This window comes from Trichechus manatus, unplaced genomic scaffold (assembly GCF_000243295.1).
Source record: "Trichechus manatus latirostris isolate Lorelei unplaced genomic scaffold, TriManLat1.0 scaffold00109, whole genome shotgun sequence".
NCBI lineage: Eukaryota > Metazoa > Chordata > Mammalia > Sirenia > Trichechidae > Trichechus > Trichechus manatus.
The window spans coordinates 8,399,345-8,414,791 of record NW_004444045.1 but is presented as its reverse complement, the minus strand read 5'-3'; the positions used below and the strand labels follow the sequence as shown (position 1 = coordinate 8,414,791).

The 15,447-nt window shown below is 53.1% G+C and overlaps 1 protein-coding gene across 1 annotated transcript; it reads right to left on the bottom strand.

Moving 5' to 3' along the window:
- Positions 1-3,293: 3,293 nt before the first annotated feature.
- ZNF703 (zinc finger protein 703) lies at positions 3,294-6,473 on the bottom strand. Its single transcript, XM_004383395.2, has 2 exons — positions 6,008-6,473; positions 3,294-5,013 (listed from the first exon to the last, which is right to left on the bottom strand). Exons 1-2 carry the CDS (start codon positions 6,248-6,250, stop codon positions 3,490-3,492), a joined length of 1,767 nt encoding a protein of 588 aa, XP_004383452.1. The 5' UTR covers positions 6,251-6,473; the 3' UTR covers positions 3,294-3,489.
- Between the last annotated feature and the right edge of the window lie 8,974 nt (positions 6,474-15,447).

Here is a 15,447-nt window from a genome sequence, read left to right as displayed (position 1 = left end):
ACGTGAAAGGGTTTTGGAGTTTTTAGATAGAGAATGTCTGAAGGCCAGGAAGTGGAAGAAAGAGTAAAGTTTAAGTACCCCTGCAGAGGGAGTAATTTCCAGCAGTTTTAGCAGGCATTAAGAGGAAACAGGGAGCCCTGGTGGCACAGTGGTTAAGAGCTCAGCTGCTAACCAAAAGGTTGGCAGTGCGAATCCACCAGCCACCCCTCGGGCAGTTCTACTCTGTCCTATAAGGTTGCTACAAGTCAGAATCCACTCCACGGCAACAGATAAAAGAAAACCGGGAATGGTTGAAATGGCAAATGTTTTGTTACATGTATTTTACCACACATACACACACACACACACACACACACACACACAAAAGGGGTATCTGAAAGAAAGGGGGACTTGTGAGGAAGAGAAGAAGGAAAGAATAACAAACAGCAAACAAAGCAAGAGAGGAAAAAACATGAAGCAACGAGTCGCTACATTTCAGGTCTTTTTAAGACTTGGGCCAATTTGATGGTTGAGAAATCCAATAATGCTGATTCCCCAGGAAGACCCTGAGCTGGTCCAGGGAGACTTCTCGGTCCCATTCAGCATGGCCCTAACTGGAGTCTCTCTGGCGCTGTAACGCTAGCAGCCCAAGTTTTGATGTCAGGCCTCCGCCCTCGCTGGAACACACACAGGGTCTTCTGGTGGCCAGCGCTGGCACTTTCTGCCCAAGAATCCTGATGTTCTCTTGACTAATGAAAACACGAACTTTTCCCAGATATAGTCTTGGGGACAAAGAAACTTTATGTTGAGATTTTCTGGTCCCGAGAGGAAGGTACCAGGTGAGAGGAGGCTGCCCACGGAGCCGCGAGTAAGTCGAGCTTCTGAACAACTGAACGGGGCCTGACCGAGGCCTACAGACGTCTTAGAAGCACGCGGTTTGCGGAGCACCAACTACCTCTTAAGCAGAAGCAAAGGAAAACAACACCAACAACGACGTAGAGCCAAACCGCCCCACACCGAGGTGGAGGAGAGCGGCCAGGAGGGGAGAGCGAGGCCACGGGGGAGCGCGCCCAACAGGTGGCCCCGCATCCTCGGCGCCCGAGGCGTGGGCGCCTGGCGTCGCGCAGCAGGAGCCTGAGTTCGCCCCCTCCCGCCTTGCCATTCGGAAGGGGGCAAGTTTGCACTAGGGAGAACGTGGTCCTCCCACGGTGACGCCTCCGGAGCCGTCCGGCCTCACCTCCAGCCTCGGAGACTCGCCGCGGGGCCGCCTCCCGCGCAGTGTGGCCTCGGCCGTCCCGGCCCTCCCCCCCCAATTAGGGACACCTTCACCCTCGCTTGCCCGGAGACGGCAGAAACCAGTGTCAGTCGGGCGAGCTCAAGAAAACAAGAGAGTCAGGCCGAAGACCCCGGCTCCTTGGGACCAAGAGTGGTTTCCAGATCCCGAGTAATCGCCGCGCCTTCTAGCAAAACCCAAACCCCGCTCCCACGTCTCCGGGAGCGCGGATAAGCGGGGTCCACAACCCAGCACCCACAAGCCTTGCGAAGCACCCCTCTCAGCAGGTGCATTCACCCTTTGGTTTCAAGGTGTATAAAAAAGACTGTTAGGAATGGAAAAGAAAAAAAAAAACCCACAAAAACAGGAAGTAAAACTGCATTTAGAGGAGTAGGAAGCACGGAAAGTGCCGTCGAGGCTGGCGCCAGTCGCGGCTTTCTATTCGCCTGTCGCTCGTCTTCCTGCCGCCAGGTGGCGCCCAAGGCTCGTGGTCTCTGCCCGGCCGCCCGCCCGGCTCTGGGGCACTGTTGTTGCGAGTCTCAGCTTGAGCTCTCGGTACTGGTTCCCTTCTCAGCCCCTTGCACCTCGGATCTAGGCCCAGAGGCAAATCCACATTCGCACACGCCCTCCACCCTGGCCCCCGGAAATGTGAAAGCCTTTGAAGTGAGGCTGGGAGCTAAATAACTAAGTGGAAAAAATAATAAAGGTGGTTTTATGTTATTTGTAATGCGTTGGCAGAAGTTTTTTTCTCCCCCTTCCTTGAGGAAAGGCAGTAAACTTGCCCTTGAACGGAAATTTCTGAAGGAAACCATGACGTATTTTAAACAAGAATAAAAGAAGGGCATCTGCTTAGGTGTCTGGAAGTGGGACGGTGGGTGAGGCAAGAGAGAAACATACCACGGTGTGAATATAGCCAAGTATTCCATTTATTAACAAAATAAGTCTTACTGAGGGAGAGCTCTATTCGTCCCAAGCATGTCTGGCAGCCCCCACGCTGCATAAGACCGGGAGGGAAGGAGGGTGTGGAAAGACCCAGAGTCTTCGATCCCAGTCACTGCGGGAGCCCACGGCCAACTTTGGGGACTCTGCTGGGTCAGGCCTGGGAGAGGGTGAGGGGGACTGCTGTGATCCGTCTGCTCCCTGACTCCTCAACCTTCCCTAACGGAGCTAACAAGATTGCATTGTCCTCTGTCATTGTGACTGGTCTGCTTTGGAGGGACCTAGCGAGAATCGAGAATCACCAACCCTGCCCCTACCACCAGGGGAGGGGTCACTGCCCCAATAACGGAGAGAAAAACAATGACTTATAAAGCACTTCGCAAAATATAAAGAGCAAAGTTTCATGCCAGCGGGGCCTACTAGGACTTCTGGTTGAGTAAGATGAGTCCTATGGGTTCCCCACCAGTGAGCAGTGTGACCACTGGGGGCTTGGGGCCCGAGGGGAAGTCTGGAGGATTTAAAGTGAAGGAAAGGCTCTGACGGAGGCCATTTGGGTCCCTCTATCTGGGGAGCCTGCTGGTAGGGTCAGGGCTGTCGATGCTCAAAGTAGGGGAGCAAGGTTTTAATTTGGGGGGCCAGGGCCCAGACCAAGGACCCTAGGAGAAGGTTGGAGGGGAGGAGTCACAGAGCCGAGTTCCGGGTCAACAGAGCTCAGGACCTCCCACCATTAATGCCACCCTCTCCCCAAATGCATTACAAAAAATAATCTCCTCTCTGTTACTTGTACAAAGGAAAACGAACCCAGAATGGAAGGAAACAAGAGGGAATGAAGGGAAAGGGAAGAGGGAAATGTAGTTTTAACGGTTAAGACTCATGCAAGAAACTCTCCAGGAAAACAAAATAAACAGAAGAACCCCAATTCTCCCTCCTCCCCCTAAAAACAAACCAATCAAAAACGAAACAAAGGGAAAACAAGACGGATACCTAAGAAAAAGAGAGAAACCAAAAGAAAGGAAAAGGGGCGGGGATCATGTAGTTATTTGTGTGATTAATATTATTATTGGGGGGAACACAGACTTTTTGCATACCATTGACTCATGTGGGCCGTTAATGCACTTATATCCCCAGCTTGTAAGCTAACATTATAGTAAATAAATACACAGTCCGGTGGGGAGGGTCTGGGCAGGGAATCCCGGGAGGGACAAGCAGTAGTGGAGGTTGCAGCGGCGACAACGGCTGGGGGAAGGAAGGAGGTGGGGGAAAGAGGAGAAGGAGGTGGGGTGGGAGGAAAATTGTAGTTACTGGTATCCGAGTGCCGAGGCTGAGGCTAGTCTCTGTCCATACAGCGCATATGGCGAGTAGTAGGGTCCAGCTGTGGGGAGGGACGGCACCGCCAGGCCTCCAGCTGTGGATAAGTGGCTCTTGCCGTAGGGGTGGTACCGGCTTAGCCCCAAAGTGTGTGGACTCCGCAACGACAGCGACCCGGGGCTGCCGGGGGCGGCGGGTGGGGGGAGATGCAGATGGCAGGAGGCGGCGGCCGCAGCCGCGGCGGCAGCACTGCCCAGGCCAGAGGCCCCGGGGTAGGCGGCCAGAAGTTTTTCGGCCCCCGGCAGAGCCGTATGAGTCCGTAGGTGGCTGAGCAGCTCCTCCGAAGTGGCAAAGCGCTTGTCGCATGGCCCGCTGGCCGCCACCCAGTTGCAGCTGTACGGAAGCGGTTCGTTCTGCAGCACGAAGCCGTAGGTGTAGAGCGGGTGGCCGGGGAGTGCGGCCTGAGCGGCGCTGGTTGAGAGAGCAGCGGGCTGCAGCGGGTGCCCGGGGTACACTAGCGGATAGCCCCCCGCCTTTAGGCTGGGCCCAGCCGGGTCGTGCGCGCTGCAAGTGGAGCAGCTAGAGCCACCGAGGTGCGAGGCGCTGTGGTAACCTCCCAGGCAGTAGGGGTCGCGGCATAATCCCTGCAGGAAGGAGGGCGGGGAGGCCCCGGTGAGCGGGCTGGAGCTGGGAGGCTTGCCGGGTGGCAGGCCCAGGCCCCCCGACAGCTGGCCTCCCACGAGGCCAGATTTGCTAGGATCCAGGCCAGGCACGAACTGAGACGGGTAGCCGGCATAGGCACCCACGATGGAACCATGGTAGCCGATGCTGGAGGGTGGCAGCGGGAACACCGAGTGGCCGGGTTTGTAGGGCGACACTGGCGCCACGTGGCCTGCCCCCACCAGCGCCGAGGGCTCCGACTTGCGCCCGGAGGTTACAGCCTCGGTGCCGCCGTGTGCGCCGGACTCTCCACCGCCGCCGCGGCTCACTGCCGCCGGCTCCGGACTGGGCTTGGGCTCCTGGTCTTTCTTGTCCAGCTCCCCGCCGCCGCCGCCGCTGTTCTTGCAGTCAGTGTGGTGCGGGGAGCCGCCCCGAGAGCCGCCGGGGGAGGACGAGGACGACGACGCGGAGACCGGCGCTCCATGCGGGGGAAAGGGTGGGCAGGCAGCGCTGGGGACTCTGAAGCCCGCCTTGTCACCAGGGGATGAGGCGGACGAGGAGGAGGTGGAGGACACAGAGGAGGAGCCGCCGTCTTTGCGGGAGTCGCCGCCGCCGGAGCCCTTGGAGTAGGGCTTGAAGCTGGACTTGTCCTCGGCGGGGGAGTCCCCTAGCTGCTTAAGGGCAGCCGACGCGGAGGCGGCGCCTGAGACGGAGCGGCCAGGGTCCTTCTCCGTTCCCAGTCCGTTGGCCGCCGCTGCTACCGAGTTGAGCTTGGAGGAGGGCGGCGGATCTGGCTTGCCGATCTGCGAGCAGGTCTGGGCCAGCAGCGCCAGTGGACTCTTCTTGGCGTCCAGCTGTGGGAGACAGCGGCAAGAGAAGGGAGAAGCGGGTGAGACTGCGAGGCCAACCTAAGGAGCAGCGGCGCCCAGAGAGCTGACGCGGGCGGCGCCTGGCGCACCGTTGGCGGCGCGACTGGGCGGAAAGGGGCCTTGGGGAGAAGGCCTGACAGCTAGGGCCAGGTCCAGGTGGGGTAGCTGGGCGCAGCTGCGCTCACACAGCCTGTCAGCGGGGCCCCTCGCTCCTTTGGGTCCGGTAGTGCGCCATCGGCCCTGGGGAGTGGGGCAGTGGAAGGGATTCACCAAGGAGCCCCGCCGGAGAGGCTTCTCTAGAGTCTGGGCTGTAGGAGGGGCTGTGACTCGCCCCCTTCCCTCTAATCTCCCCCACCTCTAAGCCCAAGAGAAAACGTATTCCTTCAGTTTGGGCAACTTCGCTTGGGACGGGTTTCTGGCAGTGGCGCCGCGGGGTAGGAGCGGGGAGAAGTGCATTCTAAAGGGCTGCCTTTGTCGCTCTCTTAGTAGCCCCTCCCTCCCGGGGAGGGCACCCAGGGAAGTGGGAGGAAAAAAGACCCGGGATCGGGTGTGCCTGGGCGTAGTGCGCCCTAACCCCGATGGGACAGAGGAGCAGTGAGACGGGGGCGGTCGGGGCTTCAAAGGAGACAGAGCAGGGTGGGGGACTGGAGAGCCCCAAGAGAAATTGCCTCTGGCCTGGAAACTAGGTACCGGAGGAAAAGTAAAGTGCCCAGTGGAGACTTCCAGAGCAAACGCAATCCCAGAGAAAACACGTAACTCCGCAAGGCGTGCGTGGAAAGCAACCTTCCACAGTGAAGCCCGGGGAAACCGGGGGTGGGCTCCGATCCTGCTGTTCTCCGTCCCTCCTCACCCCTTCCGCCAGCGTAGCCGGACCTGAGCGTCGCACCAAGCCCCGGGGCGCAAAGAGCACCGCTGTGGGCCTGCAGTGGTGGGCAGAATGGGGACGGCGATAGGGGCAAGCAGCGACCGGGAGACTGACCTCAATGGGGCTGACGGGAGTGGAGGACAGCGGCTGCAGGTACTCCGGGTGCAGGAGGTGGCCGGTGTGTGCGCTCAGCATCTTCAGGACCCTGATAGGGAGCCGGTTCGCCTGGCGCAGGGGGTCCGCCGGGGGTAAGAGAGACACCGCCGCCGGCACCGCTGGCCTCTTCCCGCCGCCGCCGCTGCCGCTGCCGCTGCTTTCGGGTGTCCTTGGGTTAGATCCAGCGGGCGAATCGCTCATTTGGAGGAGGAGGCGCCACTGGGGGGCGGGGAGGGGGGGGGGGCACCGGGGAGGCGAGCTCCCGGGGCGGGTGGGCTCGCTCCGCAGCGACGAGCGCCGTGCAGCAGCTGCTGCGCCTCCTCCCCTCCTCCACCGACGTCGCCGCCGCAGCCGCCGCCGCCGCCGTTAGCCCCGGCGAGAAACACAAAAACCTTCGCCTTCCGCGAGCCGCACGTCAAATAGCCGCGATCGGCAGCCACACTTCAAAGGGATCGCCGCGCCCGCCCAATCGCAGCTCTCGCCGGGACCCCGGGGCGGGGAGAGCGGCGGGCGGAGGCCGGCGCTGCCGGTGGGAGGGGAGAGCCTTAAAGGGGCCTCGGCCGCGCCGCTCTCTTGGCCTTTAACACGCGCTGTACTCCTCCCCTCCCCCCAACTGGGCGGCCCTCGCTTAGGGGTCCCACAACGGACAGGACTTCTCCTGGACCCTGGGCTCTGAGCCTTGTTCTCCGCTAGCTTTCCTTCCCACCTCTAGGGGTTGGTGCTGGCGGAGGCTGACACCCTCCTGGCCGTGTGTGTGAGTGTGCGCGCGCGCGTGTGTGTAGGGGAGTTGTGGTAGGAGCGCACGGCGTCGGCTCCGGGTACCGCCGACTCCAAGCCTCTCCCAGAGGCCGCCTGGGGGCGGGCCGCGCCTCAGGAGATCCGGCTCTGCTCCTGCTCGGCCCCGACCCCACTCTCCGTCCCCTAACTGGCCTCTCCCAGTCTGCTCACTTAGACGCGTCCGAGCCTCGGAGGCGTCCACGGTTCCCTGGGTGCGGCGCGAACCGCTCCAACTACTTTAAGCCTGCCCTGTCCGAAGCCGGCAAGTTTGAGGACTCCCTTCCGGGGTGAGACAGTCGCGATGGAGCATGAGCCCAGGCCGGCGCGAGGCGCGGTACCCTAGGCTGTGCGCGCCGCCGGGACGCGCCTGGCGCGCTGTGCTTGAGCATTGATTTATAGGTTTGTCATTGGCGTGTGTCAGGTTTCTTATTCTGTCCTGTTTAGAAGCATAAAATTCCCTCCACGGCCCCACGCCTACCTGCTATTTTGGGGGCACCCAGGATCACACGAAGAGGCTGGTGTCCCAGACCAGGGGTGGGTCGCTCTCCAACTGCGGCACGTCGACACAAACTCCAGAGATGCGACCCCCTCTTCACTCGAGGGAAAATACACTAGATATTCCCAGGGGAATTTCACCATAAAAATTTCCGCACGCCTTTCAGATAAACTGTGCATAGCTAGCTTCGCTCTTGGCAGAAATTTTACGTGGTCACAGTGCTGGCATTAAAGTTCCCAGTCCGCCGCTCATCAGAAGGTGAATCTGGTCCTTTGTCCTGCGGCCTCCGGGGAGACCACTTCTCCGTGCTTTCGGCGGCCAGCGGAGGCGCGCTGGTGTCACTGCCAAGCTTTGAGTACCACTTTCCCAGCCCCAATCCATCACTGCGATTGTCAGGCCTATCACTCGGGGCATACTGCTCCAGGACTACCCGTCTCTGACTCTGCACCCTGACCTACGCCTTGAGACAAGCAAGAGAACCTAAAAGGGGGATTGGTAATTTCAAAGCATTTCAAATTTCTTCAAACAGAAATAAGTAACTTTTAAAGAAATAACAATCGTGAACCTTTATCATGTTCAGTAAAAAGACAGCAGCCAATGCTCCCAGGCCCTATCAGTCATACACTAAACTAAATGTACTGCCTGGATGTGTGCTGGGTTTTGGCAGTGTAGACCGCTTAGAGAAGAGTCTCTGGGTGGCCCAAGCAGTTAAGCACTCCACCACTAGCTGAAAAGTTGGCAGTTTGAACCCACCCAGAGGCGACTTGGAAGACAGGCCTGGTGATGTGCTTCTAAAGGTCACGGCCTTGAAAACCCAATGAAGCAGTTCTATTCTGCACACCTGGGGTTGCCATGAGTTGGAATGGACTCAAGGGTAATGAACAGCAACAGACTTAGAAATTACCCAGGCTTTCTTTCCCTGCCCAATTTTAATCCTGGTAAAACCAGGCTAAAACTAACATCCAAGGGTGCCCTGACTGGGAGATGTGCCCCATATTTTGTAGCAAGACGGGTGTAGGAATGGAAAGAAAGGAGCGTGATCCCATTTATTACGGTGGGCTCTGTGAACTGGTCCATGTGTATGAGACTCAGGGCCTTTTCAGTGGCTCAGTGGCTGCTGTGTCGCAGCCACTCCAGCCGACCTTCTGAAGCCACAGTCTGGGGCAGCAAAGGGCAGTGAGGGGGCCACTGTCCCCCTTGGGATAGCTCGCCCATGCTAGCCTCTGTGGATTCTGGAATCACTGCCACTGCCAACACCACCTTTAAAAGCCCACTGCAGGGCTACTTCAATCTGTAAGGCTGTTTGGCTTTGGGGAGACTGCTATGCAGAGAGAGAAGAAAGCCACACAGAGTGGAAAAGGCTGGCTTTTGTAGGCACTTTGGAGGAGGGAAGAGGACGTAGGAGACAGTAAAAGACTTCTTCTTGATTATCGTAACCAGCCCAGCTGTGAGAGCGAGCCAAGAAATCCTTCTAGGACCCAAGCAGATGTGTGTTAGGAATGATTAATGAGAAATAAGTTGACAGCAAAGGGAAGAGAGAGAGAAAAGGCACCCAGGAATTTGGGAGGGAAAGAGGGGCCAGGAGATAGCAGAAAGAAGAGAGGGCAGAAGAAAGGAGGACAATAGAATATTTACTGTCAATTTGGAGTGGAAAAGAGAAGGAAAAAAGGAAGAGAATGGATGAAACGAAAGGAGAAAGGAGGAGGCAAGGACCGGGTGGCCAGGCTGGGGAGGGCTGGGAGATACGTGCCCAGGTAATAACATATTGTCCTTTGAAGAAACCTGAGTCTCTCGGTTCACAGCAGTAGTCACTGATAGAGCAGTGCGTGCTAGACACCACTGAGGTGGAGGCCTGGCCTGTTTTCCTTCTTCCTGGAAAAAGGATGCTGGTAAGGGCTGTAGGGCCCCTTTGGCTGGATCCATCCAGTTGCCTTAGGAGAGAAATGGAAAAACATACTTAGTCAGGCCAGAGGCCTAATTAAAAACTACCCGATGATTATTACAAGCAGTATTTGACATTCACTTAGCTGAAATGCTAACCTACACGGAGCCCTAAATGGCGCCCTAGTGGACAGAAAGCAAAGGCAGTTTTCAAAGGAACGGCTTGTTACCTGACAGAGAATACGGCTCAAAACCATGTTTATTGTGGGCAGAGCATTGTATTAGGGGTGTGGTTGAAAAGTCCATGCAAGGTGTTGTACAGGACATATGGCACAAGTCCTCCTCTTGCAGAAAAGTGGCAGATGTGTGGTTGAGATTGCCCTGGGAAGGAGCCAAAAAACCAAACCCATTGCTGTCAACCTTATAGGATAGAATAGAAGTGCCCTTAGGGTTTCCAAGGAGCAGCTGGTGGACTGGAACTGCTGACCTTTTGGTTAGCAGCTGTAGCTCTTAACCACTGCACCACCAGGGCTCCTGGGAAGGCACAGCCACCATTAAAATAGGACAGGAATGAGGGCTGCTTGAGAATGCCTCTTGACACTGTGACAAAGAATGACAATTCCCTCACTTGAGAAGCATCAGGTACTATTGTTATCATTCCCATTTCAGCTGGAGAGTGGGGCCAGGAGAGGTTAGTCACTTTTCCAAAGTCACACGACCAGTGAGTGGCAGAACAGGCATTTGGAGTTGAGTCTCAGAGCCAGACCCTCTGAACCATGCTGCTGCGGTTCCTTTTGCAAGAAAGAGTTCAGGAGCCAGGAAGCCGAGGTTGACTCTCTGCCCCACCACGTACCAGTGGGCTGACCCTGGCAAGTTAACGTCCCTAAGCTTCAGTTTCCTCATCTGTGAAATGTAAGAGTGGTCACTCAGAGTTGGGAGACCAAAATCAGATGATGCATGTCACACGTCTACTGCTTGGTACAAAGAAAGTCCCAGGTGAACGACGCTTGTGAGCGATAGCATTGTGTGCATTTACGGGGCTATTGCTATGTGGGGCAGTCATGTCAGCAACTGAACCCAGACGATCTCAACGCAGGGAACTGACAAAAAGAGCCCAAGCTGTCCCAGAATTCCATGGAAATGAGCGCAACCCCTCCCCCTAGCCTCCTGTCAAATCCGCCCCCCCACAGAAGCCATAAAAAAAATCCTTTAGGAAATTCTGAATATGTATAGATTTTTTTTCCCTCCGCTACTTCCATTTACATAAAATTCACCACCCAGGAAAAAATGCCTGAGTCAGGTTGCGAGCTAGAGGTGGTAGATTTGTTGTGTGGGGTTAATGCGTAGTCTGCAGTCCTCGCTGAGGCAGAATTGCCTGAATGATCGCCTCTCTCTGCATAACACTCAAGCCCTAATGGCAACAACATGAAATAATATCTCACTGGGTAACTATTTACTTTTTTTTTTTTTTAACAAGCTGTAAGAACTCTGAAAAGTCTGCCTCGTAGAGAACTTGGTTTTCCTCCCTGGTGCTTAATATCTTTCAGCGGCTGGCCATTACTGCCTTGGCCACCGAGCCCTGATTTAACGCACTGTTCAGGGTACTCGGAGGCACGGTCCTCTGTCTGCCCCATCCCTGGGCTTCAGACAGAGCCTGGGGCATGCGAGGGTCACGGGAGCACCCAAGAACAGTAGGAGCAAAGAGGCAAGAGCAAGAAGAGCCAGCCTTGCGGGGAGCCACTCCACTGATGACTCACTTTCCCCAGGGCAGAAGTAGCTCCCTCGTCTAAGTTCTCACAGTTCATGCTATGCGGCTCTATTATTCCACTTATCACATGGCATCTGCCACTATCTGTTTACTTTGTCCCTTCTCTCACTGGACTGTGACTACTTCTTTGTTTTCCTCATCCTCTTGGTATTCTTATTGCATAGCTGAGTGTTCAACCATCAACATCACAGTAGCCAACACTGAGTGCCAAGCACTGTTCTAAGTACTTTACAAGCGTTATCTCACTTAATCTTTACAGAAACTCTATGAGGTAAGTCCTATTGTTACTTCCATCTCACCGAGGAGGAAATGGCGGCTCAAAGTCCAAGCTGATAAGAGGTGGGGCTGGGATGCCAATCCAGTTTGAAGGCAGTAAGTGCTCAATAAATGTTTGTTGATGTCTGAATAAACATTTTACATATATAGGGCTATTTATTTATGTCTTACCTCACTTTTGTCTGAAAAGACTTCGAGATGGATGACTTCGTATTTTTCCAAATGCAACTTTATAAGCAGGTTAAAGTTATCTTTCTCCCCAATATAGTTTTGTATTCCTCATCTCACAACAATTTTCTGAGTTGTTTTGGAGAGTTGTTATTATCCCTGTTTGACAGATGAGGAAACAGCTCTGAGAACTTAGGGGAGAGTCTGGAGTCACCCAGTAAACCGGCAAAATTGGGTGGAGACCTTAACTCTCTTCCTGGTTCTTTCTGTTACTTTGTATCACTGTTGGTTGCCTGTGCATGGGGAAGTAACTCCTTTTGATAATAGAAGGCGGAATTAACTCCTTCTCTCCCCACACCGCTCCCCCCCCCCCAACTTCCTTTACAGATGTGGTGGAAAAGAAGGGACAAAAGGAAATGTAGACTGAAGCTTATTTTCAAGCCTGTTTGATCGGAGTCCTTGAGTACCTTGCTTTGAAGAAGTGGTTTCATTTATCTCCTATCAGCCCCTGGGGAGATAAGCAGGGCTGGCCTCTAGAGGGGGATTCGAGTAGGTGTGCTTTTGAAGTTCTCCTGCTCTGACACATCAACCCTAGCCCTGGGTAGTTGCCCCTGACCACTTTGTTCCTTTGGGCCTTCAAGTTTCTGTGGAGATTCCTCTTTTAAGATGCAAATGCTGCTGGAAGGAATCACACCTTATCAGTCACCACCTCTGTTGTGATTAGCAGACTCATTCACCTAGAGTGATAATATCTATTGAGCACCTACTATGTGCCAGACACTGTTCTGAGCACTTTACATGTAGTAATCCTTTACTTCTCACAACGAACGATAAGGTGGGCACTACTGTGCCTGTTTTATAGGCGAGGCACTGAGTCCATAAAGGTTGAGTGACTTCCCAAGTTACACAGCTAGAAAGCAGCAGAGCCGGCACTAAAGTCCAGGTGGTCAGTCCCTGAGCCGCACTACGCACATGCAGGACTGCAGAAGAGGGAGGCCTGAAGATGGGGGAGCGCAGCAGGAGAAACTGAAGATACACTGCTGTAATCACTTTCGAGAGGGCTGGGCTTCCAGATCAGGACGGTCCTTCCATTTGAGGAATAAGAATGTGGAAGGGAGGAAACTGAGGCAGAGAAGGAAGTGAGGGGAAGGAAATTTTGCCTACGGCAACATTCATTTATTCAATTACTGTAACTGACTACTGGGTAGCTGCCAGGCTAGTGATGAACCCACCCTGGGTAAAGACCAGAGCAAACCAGAGAGCCTAGGCTTCCGCCTCTCTGTTATGCATACTCAGCAGCTTCTGAAAGGCAGGGTGGCCCTTATCCTTGGGTTTTTTTTTTTTTTTTTGGCAGATTAAATAAAGGTCAAGAGGCTCTAACTTCTTGTTGTTAGCTGCTGTCCAGTTGCCCCGACTCGTGATGACCCCATGGACAACAGGATGGGATCGTTGTGATCCACAGGATTGTCACTGGCTGAGTTTCAGAAGTAGATCACCAGCCCTTTCTTCCTAGTCTATCTTAGTCTGTAGCGCCACTGAAACCTGTTCAGCATCATAGCAACTTGCAAGCCTCCACTGACAGGCAGGTGGTGGCTGGGATGAGGTACACTGACGGAGAACTGAACCTGAATTTCTACCACTGAACCACCGCTGCCCTCTCAAATCCTGCTTAAAACAAAACAAAAAAACCAAACCAGTTGCTGTCGAGTCAACTCTGACTTACGGCAACCCCATGTGTGTCAGAGTGAACTGTGCTCCATACGGTCTTCAATGGCTGATTTTTTGGAAATAGATTGTCAGGCCTTTCTTCTGAGGCTCCTCTCGGTGGACTCGAACCGCCAACCTTTCAGTTAGCAGCTGAGTGCATTAATCATTGGCACCACCATGGACTCCAAATCCTGATCAGTACCCAGTAATTCAGTTAACCACTGCTGTTAAGTACATTTACTCAAAGTTAAATTCAGATTCCACTAACATTTATTGAGCACCTTTTGGGTGCTAGATACCTTTCTAGGTTTTCTCATGCACCTTCTCTCATTTGGATGTATGGGGAATCCAGGAGTAAAATGAAGGGCCTCTGAAATGGGAAGCAGGGACCATGCTTACCCACTGGGATGGACCCCTCAAACATGCTACGCCAAGCACTGAACTACCACCAACTGGAACAAACCGGAGCCCCAGTTCCTCCAGAGGATCTTGGTGGGCCACAAACTGTGAGGATCTCAGTTCATCGGGTCGGCATCGCTCCTCCTTCTGACCCTACCCCTGGGCTTCAGTCATGAAGACGATGACCTTCGGGTGGAGAGGCCTCTACATTTTCCAAAAGCGTGTGCCTTTCTAGGCCGTCCTCCCAACTAGCTGAGCTGTGCAGCTCCCAGCTCATTTCAAGAAACACAGAAAAGGGAAGAGCTGCTCAGGTAGTGGCTCGATTGTTATAAGCTGGATTTGATGAAACAAATTCCAAGATTTCAGAAAAATTTCAAGGAGTGTTTATTTCATTGCCGTCTGCCAGCCTCAGAGCCCTGGTGGTGCAGTGGTTAAGAGCTTGGCTGCTAACCAAAAGACTGGCAGTTCAGGTCTACCAGCCTCTCCTTGGAAACCCTATGGGGCAGCTCTACTCTGTTCTGTAGGGTCAACTCGATGACAACAGGTTTGGTTTTGGTTTCTGCCAGCCTCTGCCCAGAGACAGAGACTTGAGGGGCAGAGTCCCAACTAAATGGGTGGTCAGAAGTACAGCCAGGATTTACATAATAAGTCTCCTTGAAAAATGATTAAACATCATTTTTTATTTCATTGGAAAACATGTGCAGGTATGTATTTATTATGAAATGCATTTCCGTGGCTCTAAATTCCATAGCCATGAGTGTGTACAGTGGAAAACCTCCTTCCAGCCATCTTGTTCCCTTCCCAGTGGGCCACTGCTACAAGTTTATTGTCCAACCTTCCAGAGATACTTTATTCATAAATTGGCAACTACATATATATTTTTATTTCCTCCTTTTATGTACAAATGGCTGCATACTCCACTCACTCTTCTGCATTTGCTTTTTAAAAAAATATTTTGGAGGTTGCATAAAGACCTTTTTGTGTTTTATTATTATTTTCTCTGTTTCATAGCATTCTGTTGCATGTTATTTAACCAGTCCCCTATTGATGGACACTTGGATTGCTTCTAAACTTTTGCTCCTGCAGTGAATAACCTTCCATGTACATGTCATTCTCCACGTGTGCTAGTATAACTATAGGATAAATTCTTAGGAGTAGAATTGCTAGGTCAAAAGCTATATGTATTTAAAATAAACCAGTTTTAAGACAGTTGGTGGGATAGCCTTAGAGTGGGTTAGAAATTCAGTTCAGAGAACTCGGGCAGGAATACATGGGAAATACCTCCAGGACCTTTGCGTGACATCCTTTTGGAGAACAATGAAGGCACATTAAGAGGGGGGTCCATTTCCATTTTTGGATTGAAGAAAACATGAGTACTTCTTATGTGCCCCCTTCTCTCCTCCCTATCTCCTCTCTCATTTAGTAGGAAAAGAATAAGAAGGAATAATCAAGTCTGACCTAAAAGAATCCAGGATATTGACAAATGCACATTTTAACACAGCAAAATTCCCAATAAGTGAATCCTAACAAGAACTCTGGATTACCTAGAACTTCTTTTATTCTGGCTCATGAAAATGCCAAGGTTTGTGTCAAAGACAATACGTAAAATGATTTTTGTGGTGTCAGTAGAATTTCATCTCCAGTCTTAACCATGAATTTTCAGAATGAACCCTGTGAAGCACTGGAAGACCTCACCTCGTGAAATAAGTTAGTAGAGTTATTAGCATACTCACCAAGGCAGGAAAGTCACCTTCTTTTGCTCTTATTTTTATTTAGTTTTGAACAGATACCACCTGTAAAATTCACAAAAGGGCACATATATATGATTTCTCGATAAGGCTTAAGAGCTTTCTGCTTTATCAACCATTGGCCAAAAAAAAAAAAAAAAAAAGCAGAACATCCCATTCCCTAGGAATTTTGATACAT

What these genes read in the sequence shown, in the direction of transcription:
- ZNF703 (XM_004383395.2), bottom strand. Translation starts at nt 6,250, where the DNA reads ATGAGCGATTCGCCCGCTGGATCTAACCCAAGGACACCCGAAAGCAGC. An exon ending in CTCCCGTCAGCCCCATTGAG is followed by an intron (nt 5,014 to 6,007) that starts GTCAGTCTCCCG and finishes TGTCTCCCACAG; the next exon opens with CTGGACGCCAAGAAGAGTCC.